The following is a 26,685-nucleotide window of genomic DNA, read 5'->3' as shown; positions in this document are numbered from 1 at the left end:
GTAGGTAATCAGGATTTCATCCTAAGCAGGCCTAATGTAATTTCTTTTCAATGTACCATACTGTCTCACTATAGTAACATTAGTTTCAGACCACCTCTATGTTCAAGAGTCTGTCTCAAATTTCATCTAAGACAATATTTATGTTTAAGAAAGTCTGTTTTAAATCTCACTGAATGGAAGCTAGGTTGTAAGGCAAATCATTAAAATAGCACGCAGGATAAAAGTCCTCTTTCCGTTACTGTGTGGCCCTGTGCAATCCACTATAGTTTCCTTATTTGAAAATAAAAAAGGGATAAGAAGCCAGAGTAGTATGAGGATTAAATGAGATGAGACATGTAAAAGCATTTGAGACAGTATCTGGCACTGTTAGGACTCAATTAATGTTAGTTACCATCAATATTAATACCTCTCTTTTTATACTAGGAAAGAGAATGTTCTGTAGAAGGTCCTTTCTTTCCAAACATTACACAAAACAAGATTTACAGAACTATAGTTCTTGGTTACTATAGGTTTCTATAATTCTTTTTCTGACATGATATTCTCTGGCCTATACCCTTCCAGGCCATCCCAGTATACCAGGCTTGAGCTTCTTGAGGAATCTGAGTGTCAGTGAATGTGTGTGGGTGGGAAGCTGTGAATGAAGGGGGCAGAAGTGGGTTAGGGTGATGGAGGATATAGAAGGTAGCAAAGGGCTTTAGAGGCATAAAGTTGCAATACGGACACTAACAGATATCCTGACAGCCCCCAAATTTCAAGAGCGTGCTAGTCACATACGCATCTATCACCAATACATTCCTAAGCTTCCCCTAGGTTATAACACAATCTAGGTTGCTTCTTAAGTGAAGAGTATCAGGGAGCAGGCAGTTTTCAAGTTCAGTTAGGCATACCTCTAATGAATGCAACTAAAAGTTAATTAAAGTCCAACTTTATAAGACATATGCAGGACTTTCATAAATATGTAACTCACAGTAATTCTGTAGGGTATGTATTTTATGTACATTTTCATTAACGTGACAACACATACAATAAACCTATGTTGAACAGCTATTAAATGCTTCAAACTTGAATATAGATTTTCCAAAATAGGATCTAATCTTTCTGTCATGTCAAACATATGACAGCTGTTATAATTTAGATTTAAAATATCCCCCAAATTTTCATGTCTGTGTATGATGAGTCTCATCAGTGGATTCAGTCTTGTGAGTTTAGTAGCTGAATGTACTGTTAGGAGGTGGGGCCTAGTGTCGTGACCTGGAAAGGTGTATTCTTGTTCTTGGTTACTCACTTCTCTCTCCTTTTTCTGGCTGCCATAAGGTTCAACAGCTTCACTCCACCATGCCCCTCTACCATGTCATTTCTGCAACGACTGAAACCATAAGCAAAATAAACCTCACTTCCATTAAGTTGCAGGTGTTGGGTATTTTGTCTCAGGGATGGACATGTGGCTAAGACAGTATTCTTAATGCGGGTTTATGGAAATAGGATAAGAGTTCGTGGAAAACCGAATAACTGCCATACAGATGATGGAAGACAGATTTCATGGTTTGTGGTTCATTCATTTGTAGGTTATAAAAGCTAGATCTAAAGTACTCTATAAAATTTAATGATTATCTAAACATTAAAACTTCATTTGCAAAAAACTGAAAAACTAATGCTAAGACTAGTTCTGATAGAATATCATTTCCCTGATATTTTGCAGTTGGATACATATTTTCTAGTTGGATCTATACCTTTCACAAGTATAAAATATCTCAATTTTTCATTGTACTTCAATTCCATTGATTGAAATAGCACCATTCTAAATACTTGAATAAATTTCAAAACAGATTCTAATCATTAAACTGTTAGAATGTTTACTGCATGAAGCACCAATAAACACTGGATATATAAAAGTAAAATGAATTAACCCTTGCCTTCAAGACGTTCACAGTTCAGTGCACTAAAAAATTGCCAACAAATTAATGACAGTCTGATATGGTAAGTGGATAATAGAGATATTGGAAAGGAAGCAGGGTGACAGATGAGGCAAGAAAAGTTAATTACTTGTCATACAGAGAATTATACATGCAGCAGAGTAACAATGATAGACATGAATATATGTCTTAGAAATGGATTAGAGTTAAGATTAAGAGTCAGCTCAATCAACTGCCCAGGCTAGAATACTGTTATGGTTAAGACTTTACTAAATAGCAACAACATGCCAAAACCAGGAGCAGGCTGACTAAAATAAATATGAGGTTTTTATTTTCAAGAGCACAGAGTAAGGTGTTCAGGACACAGGTAATTCAGCAGTGATAGTGAGGATTAAAAACAGAATCAGAATAGCAGTTGTAGAGATGAAGAAAAGGAAGAAATTCAACATATTTCAGGTCCAGAAAAATAACACTTCATCACTGATGAAATTTAGGACTTCAGGGCAAGTTAGGAATCAAAGATGCTTCCTAGTTTGCTAACTTAGAATTCATGTTACCTTCTGAAATAGTAAATACAAGAATGAGGAGTTAACTCCACCTGCCCCCTTCCACTTCTTCCAGGGACACTGGATATATAAAAGTAAAATGAATTAACTCTTGCCTTCAAGAAGTTCACAGTTCAGTGTGCTATAAAACTGTCAACAAATTAATGACAGTCTGATAAATGATAGGATAAGGTTTCCATAGAACAAACATTACAAATTCAAACATTAATATGATCATTGGAGAGCAAGCATTTTGAGGAAAAAAAGTTGTGCCAGAATATTAAGATATGGAAGTACAGGTTAACAATGTGGGAAGAAATCTCCCCAGTAACAAACTCCTCCTAAAAGTTTGATCAGTCACTAATTTATAGATGTACTATTGACAAAACAAAACAACAAATATTAGTAATACAAACCCAACTGTGAAAAACATTGAATTTATTATCTCTCTCCCTTACTTTCTAGTCCAGTGCTGGTGACTGAAACAAGGGCTTTGCAAACTTTATGTAAGTGCACTTCTTTCTGAGCCATATCTCCAGCCCCAATTTATTATCTGTTCTTAATTTCAGGGTACACTGTGAGAGCCTGGTTTCTGTTCTCATGTATGTAAGCAGTGTTGGGTACGACTCAGCTTGAGACCAATCAATGCAGGAATTTTCCTGGAGCGGGATGTGGCTGCAGAAAGTCAGGTAACAGTGGTCTCAGCGCTGCAACTAGGCATTCATTCATTCTAGCAGAGCTTTTGTAGAGTTGTATCACTGCCTAACTCTCTGTTTTTAAGCAGTAAACACAGAGAGACATTTTAGAGATAGAGGGAAACTTCTCATAAGAGGCAGTTTTCTGTAGGACATGGTGGAATGCAGTTTTAATCTAAGCTAATCTAAAGAGGCTGAGGCAAGAGGCACCGAAGTTTGAGTAAAACTTGGGCAATTTAGTGAGACCCTATGTTAAAATAAAACATTAAAAAGGGCCAAGGATGGGGCTGGAGATTTAGCTCAGCGGCATAAACACCTGCCTTGCAAGCAGGCGGTCGTGAGTTCGATCCCGGGTACCGATAAAAAGTTAAAAAAAAAAGGGCCAAGGATGTAGTTCAGTGGCAGAACAGTGGCCTAACGTGAGGTCCTGGGTTCAATCCCTAATAATGGAAAAATAAAAAGGCAGATTTTCAAGAAATTAAAATGGTACTGCATATGTATTAGTTAGCTTTTCCAATTCTCCAAACTTCCAAACTCATGCAAATCAATTTGAAAGGTTTCTAATCTATGTGGTCAAGTATAAACACATTTCTCTAGTATCAATTTTCTATCTTCATATCACAACTTAAGGAGGAGAGGTTCAATGGCTCATAGTTTCAAGTGATTCAGTCCAGGGCAGGATGGCTCCAAAGCAGAAACACCATGGTGGAAGGGAATGGTGGCACAAATATGCTTAGTTTATGGTGGCTAGAAAGCAGAGCAGGGCAATACTGCCTGAGAGGAAGGGATGAGGGATATAAACTTATACACAAACTTATACCTCCACAACCCATCCTGACACATTCAGCATCATGTTTTAATATCCTACACAGTTCCCAAGCCAATCAAGTTGACGTAAGTCTAACCATGACAGTGTATGATTTTTGCTGTCTGACAAATAAAAATATGAATATAAACTATTTCCACCTGAAATTTGCTTAGTACTTTGCTGGCTTTGCAAATAATTCTGACAAAGTAAAAATGATACAGGTATTATTAATTCTTTTTTTCTTTTTTTTGTTTTTTGCAGCAGTACTGAGGATTAAGTAGAGGTCCTTCATCCTGAAAAATTTTTTTGAGACAAAGTGTTGCTAAATTGCCCAGGCTAAGGCTGAACTTGCAATCATCTTGATTCTGTCTCCCAGAGTACTGGGATTATATGCCTGGTTTAAAGGAAATATTTACTGACACTTTTCCTTATAAGAATGATATAAATTAACTGCTGCTTATTATTTTTGCTCAAAACAAACTGGTACTAAAAATTATGCTTTTAATTACTTAATTCAATCCAGTAGCCATATAAACACTGGCCCTGGGTTAATAATTTTCTTATAGTTGGAGATTTGAGGAAAAGAATGCTCATATTTCAGAGGTGGAAATGTATGCTGCATTTCTTTTTTTTTTTTTTTTTTTTTTTTGTCTTTTTCGTTTTTATTGGTACCAGGGATCGAACTCACGACTGCCTGCTTGCAAGGCAGGCGCTTATGCCGCTGAGCTAAATCCCCAGCCCCAGTATGCTGCATTTCTTTAAAGAGGGAAATATGGATTTACTAAGATTTTACGCGTGCAGAACTTTTGATTTAGCAATTTCTCAAGGAATGCACACCTGGGAGCCAGAGGTATATGTATGTAAAACTATTCATTGCGATTCCATTGAAAAAGGAAAATCACACTACATATTTGTTAATAGGGTAATTGTTAAAGTATAGAATGTCCATATACAACAGAACATGATGAATGCAGTCCTTAAGTGAAACAACAAATGTACTGGTATGGAAGAATGTCCATTACAGATCAATTAGAGACAGAAAAAAAATCTATTGACCTTTGAGTTTACTAGAATTATCCTTTTCTTATTTAAAAAAACCAAACCAAACCAAACCATACAGATATGTATCATACAGGATTATGTCAGAAAAAAATAGCACTAAAATGTTAACACTTATAATTTTGGAGTGAAACAATGTGGTGGAGAAATTTATTTTTTATTTTATGCCTTATGGATTAATTTTACTTTATACATTTACGGATTAATTAATGTTTACAATAAAAATTTTTATGCTTTAAGGTAACTAAAGGTTTTAAATGTTTTATGAATTTGAAAGATATAGCCAAGAGTGTTTGAGTTAGTTAAACTGTGAGAAATATTCAGCAGGGCTCATCTTTAGCTCTTAAAACAGGTAACCCTTTGGAAAAGGAACCTTAGTAGTCTGTTACCATCAGATAAGAGGTGAGTATACGGTCAAACCAATGATAAATGGTGTCGAAAATAGCTATAACTCAGTATTTAACTCAGAAGTCTACGAAAGCTTTCTTTAGGTAGGGGTACTGAAAGTAATTTCTGGGTGGGGTGTTCTACTGAAACTACACTTAACGTCTGTGCTGAGATAAAAGCTTTGGACCAAATGTTAACTTAACTCGGAGCAAACAAGGGAAAACGACTCAAGACTGAAAATCAAATTTAAACCGCAAAACATATCCAGAAGAGAAAGAGAACACGCTGTACTAAATTACACATCATGGCAAAAAAAGTGGTGGGGCTGGAAAAGACTTAAAAAGCAGTCCCCCAGGAAACTTACCTACAGCTTTTAAAGGTTGATTTTGAGCCCTACCATGGATTAGTGGACAACACGAAAATCACAAAAAGACAGCGTAGCGGACGGAGATGGCTTTCCTAACTCCCTTAAATGTTCTCTGAACGAGTACAAATTACCACTTTCTCTACCTAGAACCCAAGGCCTAAGATCGCCCAGATTCCACATTCAGTTCTGGAGACTCACAGGGTAGTCAACCCGCCACGCGGCGGTTGCGAGACGCACACACACTTTTTCACTGGAGATCTTTCCATCCAGTAAATGGCAAATAACAGTGTGCCCAATCTGCGACTGCAAATCCGCCCCAAACCACACAAAACACATGTCTGAGACCAAACCCAAGAAACCGAGGCGGAGGCACGGGGAGGGAGAGGAGAAAACATAATAAAAAAGACACGGTAAGCCCAGTTATTACCACACCAAACGCAAAGCGGCACGCTCAAAGAGAAAGACAAATGCCCAGGAGCTGCCAGGGGGCGGGCAAGGCCGCCCCATCCACTCTCCGCCTCCCGGGACAGCCGGCCTCGTCCCGCCCGCCACCCCGGCGCGCCTAGGTGGCCTCAGAGCCAAGGGCTCTAGAGTCAGACCGGCGGTGAGTGCACTCGGACCACGGGGAAAGGAAGTCTAATGACCCACACCTCTGCTGCCCCATACTTACCTTCATAAGCAACACCCTCCACCCCGCTACGGCTTCTGCCACTTTCTCCCTCCATTCCGGCAGCAACCCCCTGAGTCTTGGAAGCCGCCATAACTTCGTCGAGGAGAAAAGGGAGGGCCGCGGGGCGGGGGCGGGACAGGCGCGGGTTCGAACCAATAAAAACGTAACTGGGGGAGAGCTCCACCCCAATAGGGACGTTCTTCCACGCCTACCTCATGACGTCACGCTCTGGGCCAATAGGACGCAGCAAACTCAGTCTGACCCCGCCTCTTGCCACTCCCTCTAAACGCCCTTCCTGAATGGAGAAGTGGAGAACTACGATTCCCAGCGTGCCGCGGGCACTGTGGGCTGGCCGCGCTGGAAGAGGCGCTGACGGGCGGGGGTGCGCCCGAGAGTGCCCCGGCGTGTTCGCTTAGTTCAGTGAATCAGAACAATGACTGCGCCGCCGGGTCCCCGGGAACGCGTCGGAGGACAGTGAGCAGCCGCCGCCGGGGAAGCTGCGGGCGGCGCAGGCTCGGTGGCGCGGTGTCACCGCCGGGCTCGCGAGCTTCCAGCGCGGACCTCGTCGAGCGCCCGCCACCCGTGCGGAGCCGCCGGGCTCGGGCGCCGCAGCCGCTCTTCGGGAGCCGCGCATTGTTGTGAGCCTGTGGAGGGGCGCGGGCTCTACAAAGCCTGGAGACCCCGGCGCCCCTGTCCGCCATGTGGATACCTACGGAGCACGAGAAATACGGCGTGGGTGAGTCTGGGCGGGGAGAACTTTTATCCGCGCGTCTCTGTCCCGGCCCCAGCGCCCCTCTTGCTGCGCTGCTGGGAAGGCGCGGCGGGTCGGGGGCTGCGCCCGACCGGCCCCGGGCGGGTCTGGGCTGTGCGCGGCTCGTTCCTCGCCGCCCCTTGGCGCGCCCGGGCCCCGGCCCGCTAGGCTCTGCTGGCGGAGTTTGGAGCGGCGGCGGCGGCGGCGGCGGCGGCGAGTGCGGTGTCAAGTTGGAAGGGGAGACGAGTGGGGCTTCTTTCCCTCCATCCCCTGCTTGTCCAGAGCTGCAGGGAGATGGCAGTGGGCTGTGATGATTCCCTTGGGGTGGTGAGGGAGACCTGTGAGCCAGCGACGACAGCCCCAAACCTTTGAGGGCGCAGAATCCCGCTGGCCGGCCGGGGTCGTCTTTCTCAGAGTGCAGAATGTGGCTCAGCTCCATCCGAGCCCTTCAGACGGGCGAGCCGGGCTCCAGCCGTTGTCCTCCCTTGCTTCGCGGGTGTCTGGGGGTGTGCGGGGGATGGGGCAGGGGTTCGGTGCATTTCAACATCTGCGCTGCTTTGCTCTTTGGTCTTTGGAGGGGAACCGATATTTCAGCAGTGTTTTTACTTCTGGCCACCCTCGCGACCGGGGTGAATGCCTTGGGGGCGGAGGTGCAGGACGGCCAAGCGAGTCTGATGGAAGAGGGGCCGGGAAGCTTGAGTCTTCAGCCAGGAGGCAGCTTCTGGGAACACACCACCCCGACTCTGTGTTTGGAGAAAAAGGAACAGGATAGCGTTCGCTATTCTGTGCAAAGGTGAACAACAAAGGACATTAATGTTGAGTGATGAATACAAGAGTCTCCCTTCCTTTCCCTCCTCCCTTTTCTGGCGGATTACAGTTCCCGTTTTTGTTGTTTGATTTCAGCTGGGTTGCCCCTTGACAGTTACTCCTTTTTAGGGTTGAGATTGTTAAGAAGCCAGGCTCTCTGACGAGCCTGAAGCTGCCAGATGCAATTATAACCTCCCAGAAGGTCTAACAGAAAGCATTACGGATTCTACTAACAATCTTTATTTTCTATAATGCCCTGTCCTGCCGACTGGCGCACTTGTTTTTACTGGGGACAGAGCTAGTAATTTAGATGATGTGGAGATAGCTGCTTATGTTCTCGGTTCGTTTTCTTGCGATTTAAAGAAATTAGGAAAGCCTTTTCAGGTGGTCGTAGTCACAAGGGATTTTTTTTTTTCAACTTCGCAGACTAGGACTTTGGAGTCCACCAAAAGGACTGTAGGATTAAACAGAGTCATTCCCATGTTTGACATTAGCTTCCGTTCTGGACTGTGACTGGTTAGTGAGACAATAGTCTGTCCTGACCCACCTTTTAGAAGGATTTCCAGCTTTCTATCTCTTCAAAGTGTCAAGGGAAGCCTTTGCTCTGCGGGCTACTGGGAAAGAGTGCTTCTTATTCTTCTGTTTTGGGGGCTGCTTTAACCCTTGCTAGGAAAAAACTACCTCTGCTCAGCTAGTGAGGACGAAGGCATCTCTTCCTGACTGGTCTCTACACCCAGTACAGCTCTACCCAGAGAGAACCTGCTGCCCTGCTGGAGTCAAGTGTTGCCTTCTTCCAAGTGTTAAATTATACAGATTATGGATGGGATTTATTTTCTTGGTTTCTTTTTGTGCCAGATCACAGCTGGGTTGCTGGTATTACCGTTCGTTCTTCTCTTGCGTTTCTTGACAAGCTGTGGGCAGAGGCTTAAAAAAAATCACTCTGGGATTTCCTGGAATGGCAAACCGGTATTACCAGTCAAGTGTTTGGGGCTGCAGTGGACACCTCAGTTTAGGGTGGTTGTGATTTGGTTGCATAGTAGGGGGTGGTAGAAGATGTGTGATTGAGTTGAGACAGTGTGAGGGCATGGAGAGGTCTTCTGTCCCACATTATTGCTGCTGTTCACATTTATGCAATATAACCTACAGGAATGTTAATCATCTTTTATTGTTAAATTTTGAGCATTTGGTTTGTGGAATGCTTAGCTGTTTTTTAGAGTCCATCTGTTAGGCATGTGTGTGTGTGGTGATAATTTTGCTAGGATACTTACTCGTGGACTTTATTTCTCACCATAGAGAGTACTATTTGTAGCTCCTTATACTGCAAGTTATTTTTTTTTAAACCTTAGTTGGTATGTATGTTTCTCTCACTTAGTTCTTATAAATATTAAAGAAAAGATTTTATGGGCACAGATGTTCGGCAAATAGCAGGTATAGACAGTGGTAATTCAGTTTTCTCATTCTTTGAAATAAATCATTCTTTGTAACTGAGAATAGCTGAAGTAAGATGCGCTAGGTATATGTACCAGTTGCTCATGATGTGTTTATTATGTGTAAACATATATTTATTAGTAAATAAACAAATGACAAATAAAAAGGGGAAAGAATACCTGAAGTTTCCATGTAAATTTTGTGTTTTTGCAGTTGTCTTTTTTTCGTTATTGCAATACTGAGGATTTTTACATTGAACTACATCTCCAGACATCCCTCTCCCCTCTAAGTTTTAAAATTGTGAGACATAGTCTTTTAAGTTGTTGAATTGCTCAGTCTGAGTTCAAACTTGTGATCCTCCTGCCTCAGCTTCCCAAAGTGCTGGGATTACAGGTGTGTGCCATCATGCTATGCAGTGCATTCTTTATTTACCATCTCTAATTATGGGCTACTTATGTCTATAGTTTATTACATTTCAAGCGGTATGCTATACATATAGATAATGTTACTTAAAATTTGTACTTATATATGTATCAGAGACAGATTCATTTTAGATTCTGATAAACAGGCAATTGATAAATGATCTTCAAACAATATATACTCAGTCATGTTCCTGAATAGCCTGATTTTAAGGAAAGATGTAATGATAAAACCATCATCCTGATTGATAGGGAACCTTGTTATATTAAAAATACTAATAAGCACTGATGATGAGCTGGTTGATAGAACACTTGTCTAACTTGTGTGAGGTCCTGCGTTTGATCCTTAGCACCACCAGAACAAACTTACAATAAAACGTATTGATAAGGACAAAGTTAGACATATTTATCTTAAGCAATTCTGACTGACTCCTGCCCCAGTCTAGACACTACTGCCATATGTGTGACCTTAGTTTAGGCCACATAACCTTTCTGAATTGCAGCGTGAGGTTCTCAGCAGTATAAGTTCTGTAGAGTGCTTCCAACCAAATGTGTCCTCTAGTAAGAAAGCATCTCTATTGTGTAGAGATTGCTATGAGAGAAACACTGTTGTAGCACACCCCACATAGTTTCAAAGTAAGATCAGAGGTAAGCGAGAGAGACCTGGCGAGCTACCAGAACCAGGGTGATGGTTGCTTGCTTCTCAGTCTGTTTGATTCTCTCTCACTCCAGTAGGAGGTCCGTGGACAGTGACTAAAGCATTCTTGATCTCCCTCTCACAGATTTCCTTACAATCACCATGTACCTCTGTGTGTCCTCTTCTACCACGTGCTCCCCTTCCTTAAACTGCTGGGAATTATTCACTGAGGAAGTTAAAGCCACTGCAGATATGTTTGTGTCCCCTTGACCAGCAGGTGCACATGCATGGCATTCTCAGGTGCGCCTGTGAGTCCTGTAGGCACCTGCAGTCCCTCAAAGCTCCAAGGAAATCCAGGGAAAAAAATTCATGAACCTTACAAAAAACAAAACTGAGATCAAACTGATCTGAAGGACAAGAGTGTCATTTTCAAAATAAGGTATTAAAGTCCCAGTATCAGTAAGTCTTCATAAATATTCCTGGCCTGTATTCTCTAAAAGTGGATTTTAAACTCATGCAAATAGGATCCACATTCATTTTTTTTTTTTTTTTTTTTTTTTTTTTTTTTTATTTAAGAGGAAAAAGAGAAAAACACAAAACAAAACAAAGCAGTGTAAGGTTACACATAATACATAACTACAAAAAAAAAACATAACAGTAAGAAATCACCTGTTAATAGATTACATAATATCATCTTGGAAATAGTTGCTCAAATCACAGTATCAAAGAATACAAAGTAGACATTCAAACGGAGAGACTGCAAACAGCTGTGTTCAATGATCCAAAAACATTAATATAGTCAGCTATTTAACATCCCTAAACACACTTGTTGTTATATCCGTTAGAGCTCTTTTTTTTTTCCCCTCCCTCTCTTTTTTATAACAAAATTTATACATTTTGGATTTTATTACTCCTCAGTTCTCATTACTGTCTTGGGGGGGAGAGAATAAAGTCAAATATGGCAAAACAAAGCTGTAAGTCCAAACCAAGGATAGACATAGCACATGATGTAGAACAGAGTACAAGGTCATCAACAATGGTTATCAACATTGTCTCTTGTTTCCTTAAAAGGAATTGTCCATCTCATTAGATATTATAAAGCCGGACAAAACAGTGGAGAACAAGACCAATAAAACTTAGGCATTGTGAACATTACAGGACTTCCAAAGGAGACAATAGTCAAACCAGAATGGGCATCTTTGTGAATCTTATTGCCTTCAAATTAGTTGCCTATACCCTCAAACTTGATACTATCGCACAGAATGGAACAGAGTCTAATCAGTCAAAACAAGATCTTGGGAGTATTACAGGACTTCAAAACAAGTTAATAGGAGATCAAAAAGAGTTACTACTATATATCCACATTCATTTCTAAAACTTCGTTTTCTCTAGGGGCAGAGGTGCTTCCTCCTTTTACTTAGGATATTTAGAGTCTGTTTTCAGAAGGCTGCTTTAATAGTAGCTCTTATGGAAGACAGTTTAGAGGGTAAGTACCTTTACTCTTAGCTTTTTTCAGTTTCTTAGCTAACTGTTTCTTTAAAGTATTTTCTATTTGTGGTACCATGTTGTACCTAGATAACAAGTAGACCTAAATAATGATGTGCTGCTTGGGATTCTTTGTGACATTTAAAGCCTGACACAAAATTCTGAACTTTTAAGAAGACTGCTTTATATTTCCAAGTAAAGTACCACCAGAGGGTTGTGCTGATGGTAGGATGGGACCTGATGTTCTTGATTCAACCTCCCATGGGGATGGTCCTATAACAATGTTTCCCTTTTTTGGTCATTCTCCTAACTGGTGGTTCTTTTACAAGGTCCCCATGGTAACATAAAGGTGCTGCCATTCCTCTCCAGTCTTGTCTGCCTCCCTCTATCTCCCAGGCTGTTTATGGTAGGTATCGCAAAGGAGATAATGATTTCAGGAAATTGAGGTTTTTGCACCTCTAGCTGCACTCATTACCAAAACATGGTAACACGTTGGTACAGTAGGTCTGCATTTCTAGCATAGTGACTCATGGGCATGAGCAGGAGAGAAATATTTAAGGAAATAAACTGAAATACTGATAAGTATATTATCAGTGTTTCACGGAAGAAATGTGAACTTATTTTATTTGAGTCTGTCCTCAAAGTGGGATGGTAATTATCCAGTTAAGAGATGAGGAAGCCCCTCCGTGGCAAGCGCTGTGTCTTTAGTTCCATTCCTGGTGTCAAAGTGAGTAACAACAGCAACAATGACAAAAGAGAGATGAGGAAATACTTTCACAGAATTGAGTAACTTATTCTAGATCAGCAGTTTTTGTCTCATTTGACTCTCATTGCTTATAGAAGTACATTTAAATTCCTTACCTAGTATGTACACAGACACCTCCAACAACACATATGATTGAAATTGTGTTTGCCTGTATTCTGTGTGCAGTGTTCTGCTCTTTTTCATTAAAAAACAAAAGTGGTCACTAAATTGATTCCTTAACCAAATAGTGGGTCCTGACCCACATCAGTAGATTTTGAAGCACTGCTGCGATTGGGCGTGGTGGCTACAATGTAATCCAGCACTCTGGGAGGATGAGGCAGCAGGAGTGTAAGTTTGAGCCTGACCTGAGCAAATTAGCAAACTAGAAAGAGCCTATTTCAAAATTACAAAAAAAGAGCTTGAAGTTGTGCAAAAGCCTCCATACCTCCCAAAAAAGAAAAACAAAGAAAGAACTCTAAGTGCCCCATGTGTAATATTTGAAGGGCTAGAAGTCAGACCTTGTTAGGTTTGTGTTAAGTTTCCTTCATGATATTGGCAGATGGCTGATTTTTTTAAAGTCACATATTTGTGTTTATTTTGACTTGGAACTTAATTATCATACTTCTTTCAATGTAAACGAAAGTCCTATCTTTCATGTATAATATTTCCCATTAAAGATGTGACAACAGTTGACAGCCATCACATAAAATTGTGTAAGTTGTTTCTTTATGTTTGTGTGTGTATCTTTAGGATCTTTTTGCAAGGATTGAGATCAACTGTATAATGACAAATTTTGGACTGTTCTCTATTATTTCCTTTGACAATGCTGTCTGATCAGTGTAACAGAAGAAGACATATAATCAATCTAGTGAGTTGTATTGCCAATTGTGGATCACCACCTACCATTCTTGGTATATTTTTATAGTGTTGAGTATTTTTGAAGTAGCAAGGTGGCTTGTATAGCTTCTGTTCTTAAAAAAAAAAAATGTCTGAACTGGTAAGTTTATTTGGCCAGATTGTTATACCCCACCAAAAAAGAAGTACAATTTTCAAGTTCCCCAAACCTATCTTCATTTAAGCAATTCAAATTCACAATCATATGTAGGCTTGCATTAAAAAAACTGCTAAGATGTCATTGATGCCTATTATGTTAAATAAAAATTACCAAAAAAGTATTCATGACTTTTGGTAACTTAGTTGCAGTACAAATGATAGGCAGTACCCTTCTGGAAGTGATATATACATATATATTGGAATGTATATTTTAGTTATTCTATGAAATTTGTAGAGCACCCATAACATTCCAAGCATAGTTCTAATAGCTTGTCTTATATTGTGATTTAGTCCTTGTGACACTGCATGAGAGAAGTTTGAATTACCACTCATATTTCACAGGAAACTGAACCCTGGGGCCCAGGGTAAATAACTTGTGGGTCACACGCCTTAAGAGGCTGGAACCCGAGAAGTCTTGTGCAGACTGCTGCCTTAGCCATTGCACTGCCTGGGCTGTCCTGGTAATCATGGGTGGAGATTTAAATTGGTAACCCCAGACCTCCAATTTTACACTGGAAAAAGAAAAGCAGCATAGAAACAAAACACTTCATGCCTAGTTTGTTACTTGCCATTTGTCTGTGAAACAAAGTAAAATGACTGTGTAGTAGTTTAATCAATTTTGCATGTGAGCACATCAAACGATTGTACAATCTTGAAAGGGGATAAATAAGACTTATTTCCAAAATCTTTTCCAAGTATCTCGTGGTAATTGATGAAAGAAATCAAAGTAAATAAAGACTATTATTGAAACTACATAAAATGTAGAGTTATAGAGAAGAGGTGGTTGCTACAGGAATGAGAATATTTCTTTTTTTAGAACATTATCTGTAAATTCTAAGCAGTATTAAATTTTAAATATCCATTGCTGCTTCTGAAAAAGAAGGTAGTATAAAAATGAGAGAAGAGTTATTGCAGTAAGAGATGAGAAATAAGTGCCTGAACCAGGTTAGCAATCTGTGGTCTGGTGAAATGTGAAGGGATCTGAGAGCTTTAGGAAATGAAAGCAGCAGAGCCTGATACGTGAACATGAGAAGCTGAAGGAAAGAACTTGAGGATATTGTCCCAGTTGGCTCATACTACAATAACAAAAGTAGCTCTGGCTGGATAGTTTGAACAACATAAACTTACTTCTCACTGTGCTGGAGAACCAAGAAGTCCAAGATCCAGATGTTGACTGATTCGCAGCCTGATTTTCAGGTAGACAACTATCTTCAGATGGTGGGAGGGCTTGGACAGAGAGAACTGTCACTTTTCTCTTATAAGGGCACTAATTCTGTCACAAAGACAGAATTGCCACCCTCATGGCATGTACCTCTCAAAGGCCGCATCTCTAAGTACTATCATACCTTAATTTTGAGGGCCATGAACATTACTCAGCAGCAGACAGCCCTGGTTTCTGGCTTGGGCACGTGTGTGATTTGGGCACGGATGCCATTCTTTCAAGAACTGAAAGTGTTTTTCCTTAGCGGGGAGAGATTTATGGTGTAAGATTGTTTGGCCACCTTGAATTTGAAATACCTACAAAACATCCAAATGGCATCATGTAGGAGACAGTGGTTCTAGAGCAGGGGTGAGAAGCTCTGGGCTGAAGAGTGATTGAGCCTCAGGGTTTGTGTATGATGACTGAATAGATGAGACTTCTTAATTGTTTTGACTTGGATATACAGTCTGTCTGTGCTTTTCAAGTTTTAAAGTAACAACCTCCAAATATCTAAAGAGCAGTCATCTCGAAGTATTTTATTAATATGGGTACAAAGGACTCTTAAATTGAGAAATATTAGCTATCGGTGTAGAGTTGGTACTAAACTAAATTTTATGGTCTTGTTTCCCACTAGTGCATTACCTGGCTGAGGAATTAGTTATTTCTACTTCTGTGACAGTCTTGTCCCAAATAAATATTTCATGTCAGATATTGTTTGAGATTTCCTCAAAAGGATGGTGAAAAGCAGAATGTACGGGCTGGGGATTTAGCTCAGTGGCATAAGCGGCTGCCTTGCAAGTGTGTGGTCGTGAGTTTGATCCCTGGTACCAGTAAAAAAACAAAAACAAAAAAACCAGAATGTACAAATAATACTTTAACAAACAAGGTTTATGCATTCCTTAAGTGGCATGTGAGTGCTTATACATATCCAAAAAATGAGAAGTGCTTAAATGCCCAAAGCAACAGCTTTGTGCATATAAATATGTGTGTGTGCGTAGAGTAAACATGTAATGCTTCATAAGATCCCAAGATCAAATTTAGAATTATTAAAGTTATACTGCTGCAACAGTGTTGCAAGGATGATTAGAAGAAATAAATTCCAACTTAGAATAGCAGTTGACTCCCATGTGTAACACTGTGTATAGCCTCTTATAACTAACAATTAAAATACCAATAAATATACACAAGGAGGCAAACACTGACACCTAAAAATTATGTCTGATAGTAAGTCTTTTGCAAAAATTTGGGAGGTGTTTCCTCACAGCAGGTAGAACTGGATTAAGAAAATTAATTGCCTGAAGCATGGTGACTGAAGTTTGTAATGTATCATGCTTAAAATTTGCTAGGAGAGTAGATCTTAATTGTTTTCACTGCAGGGGGAATACGAAGACTTTGTGAGATGGTGGAAATCAAAATTAGCTCTCTGTGGTAGTCATATCAAAATGCTTATGTATATCAAAACATCTGTCATATACCTTGATTATATGAAATTCCTTTTTGGCACGTATACCTCAATAAAACCGAGGAGAGAAAGGAAAGTGAAGCTGTTGGTGGATTTTCTCTGGTAAGTGGAGGGGTCTTAGTGACAGAACATATTGCGGGAAGGTCTGTTGGCCCTCTCCCACCAGCTTAGGAGTTGGGTCAGGACATTCAGCTTGGAGCCTCTCTGCTCTTTCTCTTTCCATCATTTTCCACTGAGAAAACGGGTTCTGGAAAGTGGGTGGCTGAGTGGAAAGGAGTCTGCAGAGGATGCTGCTGTATCTTTGAGAAGTGTGCCATGGTCTTCCTAAGGAAAGTGATTATGTTGGGTGCCTTGAAAGTGCTGGGGTAACAAAGCTTCCTGGGCATTGCACTTTGTGTATGGTCTGTTGGTGACAGAAAAAGAAACCGTGGGATAAGGCATGATCTCATTTGAATTGCCCCCAAACCTTGGTCCATAGTATGTGATGATCGATGACTAGGAACTTTGGCTTGGTGCTGTGCACATCAACTAGACTTTGAAGGAAGACTTGAAAGTGGGATTGGACACACACCTTTGTTTTTAGCCCTGTGCTTAGCAATGCAAAGAGGTTCAAGACACAAGTTGCATAGTGATCATGCTTACATTCATTCCTGTGGAAGAGGGAAAAACATCTAAATCTAGCAACAAGAATCTGTCACTTGGTAATGAAGGAAAACATAGTTTTTTCTCAGCTGGTAAGGAAGAGAGGGGAGTGTGACATTTCCATGAGCAGCATTTGAAAACTACCAACACATGTACATTTGTTCTCCACCCCCACTTAGGTCCTCTGTGAGGACGCGGAGAGAGTGAGGCTGGTGGGAGGCCTGCTGGTGAGAACCCTTCTGGATACAAAATCGGAAAGTTTTCTTGGGTGAATGATAACTATTTCTCAATTTGTGAGACATTTTTGTCAACCAAGTACTTCATTTTCCAATTTTATTAGACTATTAATTGAATTAAACTAAAAATATTTCCCTGAAATCTTTTTGCAGAAACACAGAGATTTGGTTCCATGTCTTTTTTTTTTTCACCCCTTCTTGTCTGTCATTGGCATTTAGAGGTAGACAGGTTTGGGAACATGGGGACACGTGTATGTGGGACAGCTAAAAAGAGCCCCACCTCAGGTCCCCAGTAAAACATTATTGTTTATTTGGGGGCCAGTACAGAGCCTGCTTGTCATTCCCTTGAGGCAGGCAAAGTTGATTGAGGAGTTCTGTGACCCTTTTGGTAACAAACTCAAGGTTTACACATGCTCTTGAAGAATCAGGAAAACCCAGAACTCAGACAGGCAGTTCTGTGAGGAATAAAAACAAACCTCAACCTTTTTCTAGAAATCTGCACGAATAGCACTAAACGTAGGATAAAAAGAATTCCACAGAATCGCACACACAATAAATATTAGCTGCTTCCCCTATTTAAAGAACTGAGTTTATGTTAATTGTATGCAAAATTTCTTTTAATATTTCTGCCCGTAATTTATAGAAATTGATTCAGAAGATTAAGTGTCTGTGTTCTTAGGCTCGTTAGAAGAGGAAATACAGATAGGTATCATGAAAATTATGGGAGCCAGGGTTTAGGTCAGCGGCGTAAGTGCCTGCTTGGCAAACTCGAGGTCATGAGTTCAACCCGCGGTACCAAAACAAAACAAAAATTGATTATGAGTTTAGAAATGGGAAAATACTTATAAAAAAGAAAGAACTGGAATACAGAGTACGTGTTACAGTGTTGTTATAACCCGTAGTTAAAATTGATGAGTTTTTTTCATTTTTATGTTTTAATAAGTTTTGAAGTTAGAATGAATTTCTCTTCTAATAAAAAAAATTGTATAGACCCTTTTATAAGCCAACCACTAATCCTGTGCAGGGTTTTCTCTCAGGATTAGCAGCCTGCGAGTTACCAGTTGAGTCTGGATGGCCTGAATTTAGCTTGTCTTTTATGTCTAGGAAGTCGGCTGCTCCACAGTTTTAAAGTGGCCTTTCTTGCTCTGCCAGGTTGATGGCTTGTGATGTTTCTGCCCTCTTGATTTCCCAGCAGTCATTGTGAAGCTGTGATTGAGAGGGTCTTGGGGCATAAGTCTTTGAGTGAGAGTCCTAATCCTTGTTTGAAAAATAGCTTCAATTGAATCCATCTAAGATAAAAATGCTGTTCTCTTCATGAAATGCTTGCTCCAGAGACAGATGTTGGTGTTACTTCTCATTATATTTTGTTCTTGGAACTCTGTCCTTTGAGACTGGAGACCCTGGGATAATTTATGCAAGAGAAACCTTTCAACAAAGACAGCACCTTGAAGACACTTCTGGGGGATAATTGCTTATTCTTGGGTTTTACTGACGGAATGTTTCCCTCATATTCTATATTGAAGTCCTAAAGCTTGGTGTGGCTTATGTTTGGAGAAAGGAAGTAATTAAGTGAAGTCACAGGGGTGGGGCAAGCTCTGATTAGATTAGTGTCCTCTTGAGAGGAGATGTGGAGAGCTTGCTTGCTGTCCGTCCATCTACAGTGCCCAGGAAGGTCACCTGAGCACCCCGGGAGAAGGTCATATAGCACAAGGCAGGAAGGGAACCCTCACTAGGAACTGACCTTGCTTTTTGCCTTCTGAATGGTGAGGCAATTTGTTTCTCAGTATTCGCTTAGTAAAGCAGTACATACACATACCACAGAGAAATCAGTGTAAAGATTGAGGCAAATATTTCCCTCTCAGACTTTAAAGTGAAGTTAAGATTTGGGATGGTGATACTGCTATTTACTTGTGTGCCTGAGGAAACAGCCTGAGGAGGGGATGTCTCATATCCTGAAAAACTCAGAATTTATACAAAAGAATAGAAGTTTCATTTTAAGATCTCCCCATAGGCATGAGTCACCAGCTGCTTCAATTGTCCCATATAAACACCTGAGTAGAGCTATACTTTAAATAGCTGTGAACTCTTCTTCCCCTTCCTTCTGGGTGATTTCCCCCTCCTCTTTCCCTCGCTGCCCCTATTCTTTCCTGTCACCTGACCACTGTTAAATGTTTTGGACATTGGTTTATCTTTTTTGGTGGTTTTGTTCTAAGACAGGTCAGAAGAAGAAAGACAGATTCATATTGATTAAAGAGATTTTGTGAGCTAGAAGTAAAAAAAACTATAGTACATATTTGAATGATAGAAAGTGAAGAGTGGTCAAGCAGAGGCAAACTAACTTAAGATGAATACTTATCAGGCGCTAGGCCTGATGCTTGGTGCCATGCCTGTACTGTACTCTGAAGCTCCATAACAGTTCATTTATTTAAGTGGATCCAGCTGGGAAGGGCAAACATTTAGCTATAAGTCTGTCATTAAGTTAGAAGCTGGGGCTCTCTCTTGGGAGCACACTTGTATATGTACACGAAACTCAGAGCCTAAATCACAAGTGATAACTCCAGAATTGGGAATTATGTGAACCGTAGTGAAACAAGTTGGTAACCATTCTGTACTTTTCCACAAGGTGCTGGTATTAATGCCAGTATCATGTGAAGCAAGTCCCCATCCATTTTTATTATTATAATGTCTTTGTCATACTAAAACTCAGCAATGTTGAACACACCAGACATTGAAGGGGCTACTAGCAGGTTCAGGGGATGAACATGGTATGGAGGGAGAGAGACACAGGGTAACAAGACCCAAGAACCAGACAGGGTATAGTGACCTGAAAGCAAAAGAAATGTTCATTCATGAGACAGGATGGACTTAGCCAAATGTGACCAGCAGCAGAGGAGAACCCTGGCATAAGAAGTGAGTCCACAGTACGAGGGAGATGAGCTAGAGGGAGGGGTGGCCACCATTGACCCAGCAACCATGGAAACCATGAGTTTGGAGACTGTGGTTCTGATATTGGAAACTCTTGCTCCAGGGAGACCTGGAGCTTCACATGCTGCCCTTGTGTGCTGAGGGAAGCCTCATTCTGCACAGCCCAGGAGCTGGTATGCCGCTTGGATGCTGGAGAGTTCCCCCTTTTGTCTGAATTCTTGTTCTAGCTTTTAATTTATCTCCTTCCTTGTCTCCTGGGTGTAATATGTATTTCTCAAGGAAGCCCCAAGTGATCTTTTCCCAAAAACAGATTTGTCGAAGTGGATCCACTGGGTAAAAGGAAAACAAAACATTGAGTGTTTCCTTCGCAGTGAAATCTAGAGTCCAGAGTCATTTCATGTCACACAAAGCCTTCCTGAACTGATGCCTGTCTGTATTCCAGTCTACTGCTGGCCAGCTCTCCATTCTAGACCCACTTACCACTTTCAGAGGGGTCATGCTGCATCAGGACCATAGGTCCGTGTTTGCTGGAATTGTACCTGGGCTGACCATTGTTTCCTTAACCATCCACAAAACCTAACTGCAGTGTCTCCTCCGAGTTTCCTCTTCTGACTCTTCTCACTGTAAATGAACACTGCTGTCCTCCTTTCCTCATCTGTGGCTTTGCTGTTTTCCAACTGTCGACCCTTGCCGGAGGCTATGAAGACTTTGAGGCCAGATGTTCTGTCTTGTTCCCCCTAGAGGGGAACACAAAGATGATCTCTAGACTCAGAAAGTATGGAATCAAGGACTAAATGTGTTCCTTGGATGAGGGAGAAAACTCTTAAGCTCAGGATGTTGTAGTTGCTTTTTAACATTATAAACCAGCTAGTCCAGAAAGCATAAACCAGGCTGCTTTGAGTTTATGAGGGCTGACTGGCCAGAGCAAGCTGTGATTCATGTCCCAAAGTATAGACTGCGACAGACAGATGTTTGTCAAAAACGTGATGGAATTTGTTAAAAGTATGTGAAATTAGTTATGTAAAATCTGAAGCATGTATCATGATTTTGTTCATTCTATGACCATGTGAAATTGCCATTAAAAAGTCCAAATAGAGAATAAAAACAAAAAGGCTATGATTGCTATTTCATGCAAAAATCTGCTGTCCACTGAGTTTCATGAAGTCAGTATTGGAATTTAAAAAGCTATTATATCTTTAGTTTTTAGCATATTTTCTACTTATGTTGTAATTTTTTTTTTTTTGTCTTTTTGAGACAAGGTCTTGCTATGCAGTTCAGGCTGGCCTTGAGCTCACTTTGTAGCCCAGGCTGGTCTTGAACTCACAGCAATCGTACTGCCTCAGCCTCTTGAGTGCTGGGATTATAGGTGTGCTCCACCATGCCCAGTTATGTAAGTTATAATACGTTTATAATTAAAAATATAGACTTTTTATTTGCCTCAGTGTGTTTGTGTCTGAAGTTTTACTGGCATATTTACAAGTGAACTTGACAACAGCATGTTTCTGCTGGACTCTTATTTAAATGCCAGATGATGCTCCAGCACATCTGTTTGTTATACGCTGTGGTCACCATGTAATTGTCAATTGTAGAAAATCTCCTGACTAATACTAAATCTTAGGCATTTTTAGTGCTTCCTGCAAGTTTTGGATGCTTTTCCAACTTTGCAACAAAAACTTCCTATTACTGTTTATTTCGGAATGTCCTGAGATTGCAAGTTGTACTAGTCTCAAAAGGCAGAGACAACTAGATATGGCGTGCATCCCTGTAGTCACAGCACTTTGGGAGACTGAGGCAGGAAGATAACAAGTTTGAGCCCAACTTAGGTAATTTAGTGACACCCTTTTCAAAATAAATAATAAAAGGCTTAGAGAGTATTTCAACACAGATGCCATAGTATTTATCCTCAGTACCATGAAAACAAAACATAAGCCCATTAACAAAGCTCCTGCCAAGCATCATAGGTAGCCATTGATGAGAAAAGGTCTTTTCATTCTACTGGGAAACAAACAAAATATAAAATAAATGCCATCCTAGAGAACCAGAATACAACTGATAGCTTCCATTTTTTATTTTATTTTTTCTTAGGAGGGCCTTATCCATTGGAACATTTTATTAGGAGTGGTCTATTGTGCTACATGTGTGGTATTGCAAGTGTTGCTGTGTATGTGATAACTGGCTTCCCTGGGACTAAGGGGGACCTTCTTCGTCTTTTACATAGTGATGTGACATGGATTTATAGGAACTCTGATCGCTGTTCTCAGTGACTCAGTACTGAACACACAGGAAACTGAAAATGTAAAATCAGGTTATTGGGATCAAATGTTGCATTTACATTTTTATCCCATTTTACATTTTGAGGGTTTTGTTGTTGTTAAGAATCAAACTATACTGTGGAACTCACAGTTTGAAAACTACTCAATTGGTGGAATGCATTCAAATGAGAAGAAGTACTGCAAGTAAAATATTAAGCTCTGTTGCAGATGCCTGCATTTTCCCAGTGAACTAATGTTCTGCTTGAAGTATTGGTGGATAAATCTTCCTGTTTTGGGGGATATGAATTGTCATGGAGTTTTTGGAAACCCTTACTCCAGGGATACTATTAAACTAGGCTTAGCCACCAAGGAGACCAGGGGTGGTGTAGGGCAGGAGAGGGGCTGTATTTAGTGTTATGTCTTATATCTAGATGTTCCTCCAAAACTTAATGCCCTTACAGCTGGGCTTTTTGCAGCTGGCTGGATCTAGGGCATGTGATATTGAGATTCAGGGTGTGTGGTACTAATTTAGTCCACTGGTTGAAATGAGCATAGTTTTGGGTGCAGATAGTGGAAGCTGAGCCCTGGGTATGGGTTGCATCAATCAATAGCCTTCTAGCCTGGATGAAGGATGAAGATAGAGGGAAGGCAGGCTTGCTGCTGGCTGCTTGCTGTGCACTACTTTTTCTCTGCCATGTCCCTGTGCTGTGCCACTCTGCCTTAGAGCCAGCTGATTATGGACCAAAACCTCTACAAACTATGAGCTGAAATAAACATTTTCTCATTTAACTTTGGGGGTCAAGTATTTTGTTTCAGCAATAAGAAAAGTGACTAAGACAATCAGCATGGTCAGGCAAAGACAGATAAAGAGATCCAAAATTTATCTTCAGGGCCTCGGGGCTTTAATAGAAAAGGGAGACAAAGGTCAGGCGTGGGGGTTTTTATAGTAGTTGGCAGTGTAGGTAATATCAATCAAGTCCTGGCCATGTTGATCAGTATTTCAGGACTGGTTCTCTGAGATTCGGGAACAGCCATCCTCTCTAGCATGGACAATTTGGTCCCCATCATGAGATGACGGCTTCTGTTTGGGCAGTCTTGGTTCTGTCAGGGGCAGTGGCTCCTACTTGGGGAGCAACCTCTTCATGGGGTAGTCTGTGCAAAGCTCTGTTTTTCTGGACTACAAGGTGACTGCCGTTTAGGACAATGACTGGAGACTTGAAAGCATCACTCTGTGGGCCTGGACCTGGACACTGTAAAAGCTAGCCATTGGCTGTCCCTCATCTCATGCAAATTACTTCAATTCCTGTTATGTTGGTGTCCTCAGTGTTGAAGGGGAATGAGACTTGTTAAGGCTACACAATTTTATGTGACAGACCCTCCTGATTGATCACCATGCTCATGTTTAGAGCTGAGCAGGAATCTGATCCCAAGTTTTAAGGGACTAAAGGAGGCAGATATCAAATGAAGGCAGAAATACTAAGCATCTGCCTTTAGTTGCCGTTAGGCACTTCTGGGTCCAGCCCCTAGATCCGTGTTAGAGAATTATTGCATTTCCAGAACGCATCACCTGGTGGAACAAAGCTGTTTATTTCTGAAAAACATGTCTGATGCCATCATTTTACAAAGTACCTGCAAAGGTTAACCGGAGTTTATCTTATGAAACTAAGAGTTTAGGGTTCTAATTTTGGTTCTTAAATAATAACTGTATGAAGTCAGGTAATGCATTTGTCTTCTTAGGGCCTTAGCTATAAAATGATAGAGTTGGATGAGGTGATTTCCACGTTCCTTCAAATTCTAAAATGTATGTTAGAGATTTCTTTGGGTACTGTGACCCAGGTGCCAGTGAAATGTCTAGGACAGTGGTGGTAAACCTGTGGCATGTGGGCTCCATGCAGCAAAGGCCTGTTTATAGTTGAAAACTAACATACAAGATGTTTACTGTTTGTGTGGGTTTCTTCTATTGGGCAGTTTTGCTTTTGTAGCTGTATGTGTGGAAGCTCCTGAAGTTCTTTGGCAATTTCCTGTAGAAACTGGTTCTGTGATTTTTGGTATTTGGTAAATCTGGTAAGTCTTCCTATCCCTAATCAGGCTTTCCCAGTGTCATAGGCTTTTCAAATAACTAAACTCTATTCTCCTTTTTTTGAGTTACATTGTGAATTCAAAGAAAGTACTGGTTAATGGGGGTCAGATTTGGAAGTAACTTAGTTTCTTTTTTGAAAGGTTTCTTTTTTTTGTTGTGGAAAAAAGCTCAGGGATGAAAATATATTGCATTTAACTGTCAAAAGAAAAAGAATCAATTTAGAACTCATTCCACATTCAAATTATAGTACTCAGTGACCATACTGTGCAAGATTGGTCAGATTTCACTGGCTGGTTGCATTTACTTCTCTAATTGGGAAAAAATTAGGAATATTAATCATTGTGACACAAGGCAAAATGTCATCATGGCATGACATTCTTATTTTCCACCTGAGAGATGGCTTGTGAGGGTAAAATCTCTTTTCCCTGCTGTCCCTTGCTGTTTCTTTCTGGTCATGTTTCTCTGAAGGCAATCAGACAATGACCTGCAAAGAAGACGGGGATAGAAATAAAAAAGAGCATTTCTTAGTTTTATTCCACAGAAGCAGATGAGAAAATGAAAATGAGATGAGTGTAGAAGAAAGACCCCCTCAGCTAAGGAAACGTAGCTATTGTATAAAAGCGTTTAAAATTATTTGCATATAAGTAATTGATGGAGGGAAAGCCTTTCTTGGGAACATCAAACTGACTCAACTCGCTCCTTTCTGTTTTTCCTCTTCTAGATTAACTCAGAAAATGTAAGCAATTTACTAGGATTTTCTATAAGAATAATATTTTTTGGGGGCTGGGGATTTAGCTCAGCGGCATAAGCACCTGCTTTGCAAGCAGGCGGTCGTGAGTTCGATCCCTGGTACCGATAAAAAGGAAAAAGACAAAAAAAAAAAAAAAAAAAGAATAATATTTTTTAAAGCTAGAAGTAATTGTGATTGTAGCACATGAATTATTTTGGCATTGAGTTTTGTAATTTGTGTTTTGGGATACTTAAAATTTATTTGGTCAGTTGCGTGTTTTAAGCAGGATTTGAAGGAAAAGGTTGACAAATGGTAATCTATGTCATGTTTTTTTGAAAACATTTTTTCCCCAAGTATCCGCATTAATTGCTTTCTGAAATGAGAAAGGAAAAACAGTATGTACACAAGAATGTCTTGGAGTTCCTCCTTTCCCTTGTCTATTTTTGATAATCATATCAAAAATATTAAGCATATTTGCTGAATGGCTTTGCATAATAACTTCTTGTATATGTCACCAAAATTTTGTCACCCTGAAAAATGGAGTTCTTGGAGAACATTTTTGTATGTGTCTAATATTTTGAAGAACTATTGGGACGTATTTAATGAACACTAGATTCAAATGGTACCCTTTCTCTGTTTCACTCAGCACAATGGGAAGATTTTTTTTTTTTTTTTTGTGGTCCCGGGGTTCGAACTCATATCTCACACTTGCCAGGCAGGTGCTTATGCCACTGAGCTAAATCCCCAGCTCTTTTTAAAGAAATTTTCTTTTCTTTTTTTTTAAAGGGAAGATCCTTGCATTTACATTTGTATTAACTACTGCTGTTAATTTGACTTCAAATTATTCATGCCATCATATTTTGTGATGATATAAACTCTTATAGGCAATACCTTGATTTATAATATTAGGAAAGCTTTACTGAACTCTAAGTTAGTGTGTGTCAGGCAGTGGGCCAAGGTTGTGTGTCTATCATTTCATTCAGTGCCCATGACAACTGCGTGGTATGGGTACTGTTCTTATCCCCATTTTCTAAATGAGAAATTGAGGCACAGAAATGTTACAAAACCTGTCAAGATCACAAGTATAAGTTGTGGAGCTGTGATTTGCTGTCAGATTTCAAGCCCGATGCTTTGAACATTGTATTATAGCATTTCCCCAGCAGTGTTTTTGTTGTTCATTTGTTTCATTTTGGGTTGGTGCTGGTGCTATGGGACTAGGAAGTATCTGGAGTGTCCTTTACCATAAAGCCAAGTATCGATAGAATTCTTACTAAGTATTGTGAGCACATTGCCTCTTTTTAGACCAGGCACTTGCACTGGATGCAGTAATGTAACTACTAATACTAGTTGGAGAGTGTATGATTTGACTGTTCTCTGTGGAGAACTCT

The 26,685-nt window shown here is 40.4% G+C and overlaps 2 protein-coding genes across 10 annotated transcripts in view; one reads left to right on the top strand and one right to left on the bottom strand.

Annotated features, from left to right (window-relative positions):
* The window catches only part of Znf277 (zinc finger protein 277), a 120,102-nt gene extending 113,514 nt beyond the window's left edge, over positions 1–6,588 (bottom strand). For 2 of the 3 annotated variants that reach the window (XR_001201292.3, XM_013152456.3), the window contains exon 1: positions 6,445–6,562. Coding sequence is in view for 2 of the 3 variants with exons in the window: in XM_013152456.3 (XP_013007910.2) it covers positions 6,445–6,535 (91 nt within the window). In the remaining variant the exon portion in view is untranslated. Of the gene's footprint in view, positions 1–6,444 lie in introns of all 3 variants that reach the window. The other variant, XM_003469836.5, reaches the window with a different exon arrangement.
* A 214-nt stretch (positions 6,589–6,802) lies between these two features.
* Positions 6,803–26,685, top strand: part of Dock4 (dedicator of cytokinesis 4) — a 418,252-nt gene continuing 398,369 nt past the window's right edge. For 5 of the 7 annotated variants that reach the window (XM_013152428.3, XM_063238800.1, XM_013152427.3 and 2 more), the window contains exon 1: positions 6,804–7,180. In XM_013152428.3, coding sequence (XP_013007882.1) covers positions 7,144–7,180 — 37 coding nt within the window. In that variant the 5' untranslated portion in view covers positions 6,804–7,143. Of the gene's footprint in view, positions 7,181–26,685 lie in introns of all 7 variants that reach the window. The other 2 variants (XM_063238782.1, XM_013152426.3) reach the window with 2 other exon arrangements.

The sequence above is a fragment of the Cavia porcellus genome, unplaced genomic scaffold, assembly GCF_034190915.1.
Source record: "Cavia porcellus strain 051 isolate PalLab524CR breed Dunkin Hartley unplaced genomic scaffold, mCavPor4.1 scaffold_2, whole genome shotgun sequence".
Taxonomy (NCBI): domain Eukaryota; kingdom Metazoa; phylum Chordata; class Mammalia; order Rodentia; family Caviidae; genus Cavia; species Cavia porcellus.
This window is presented reverse-complemented; position numbering and strand designations above follow the sequence as displayed.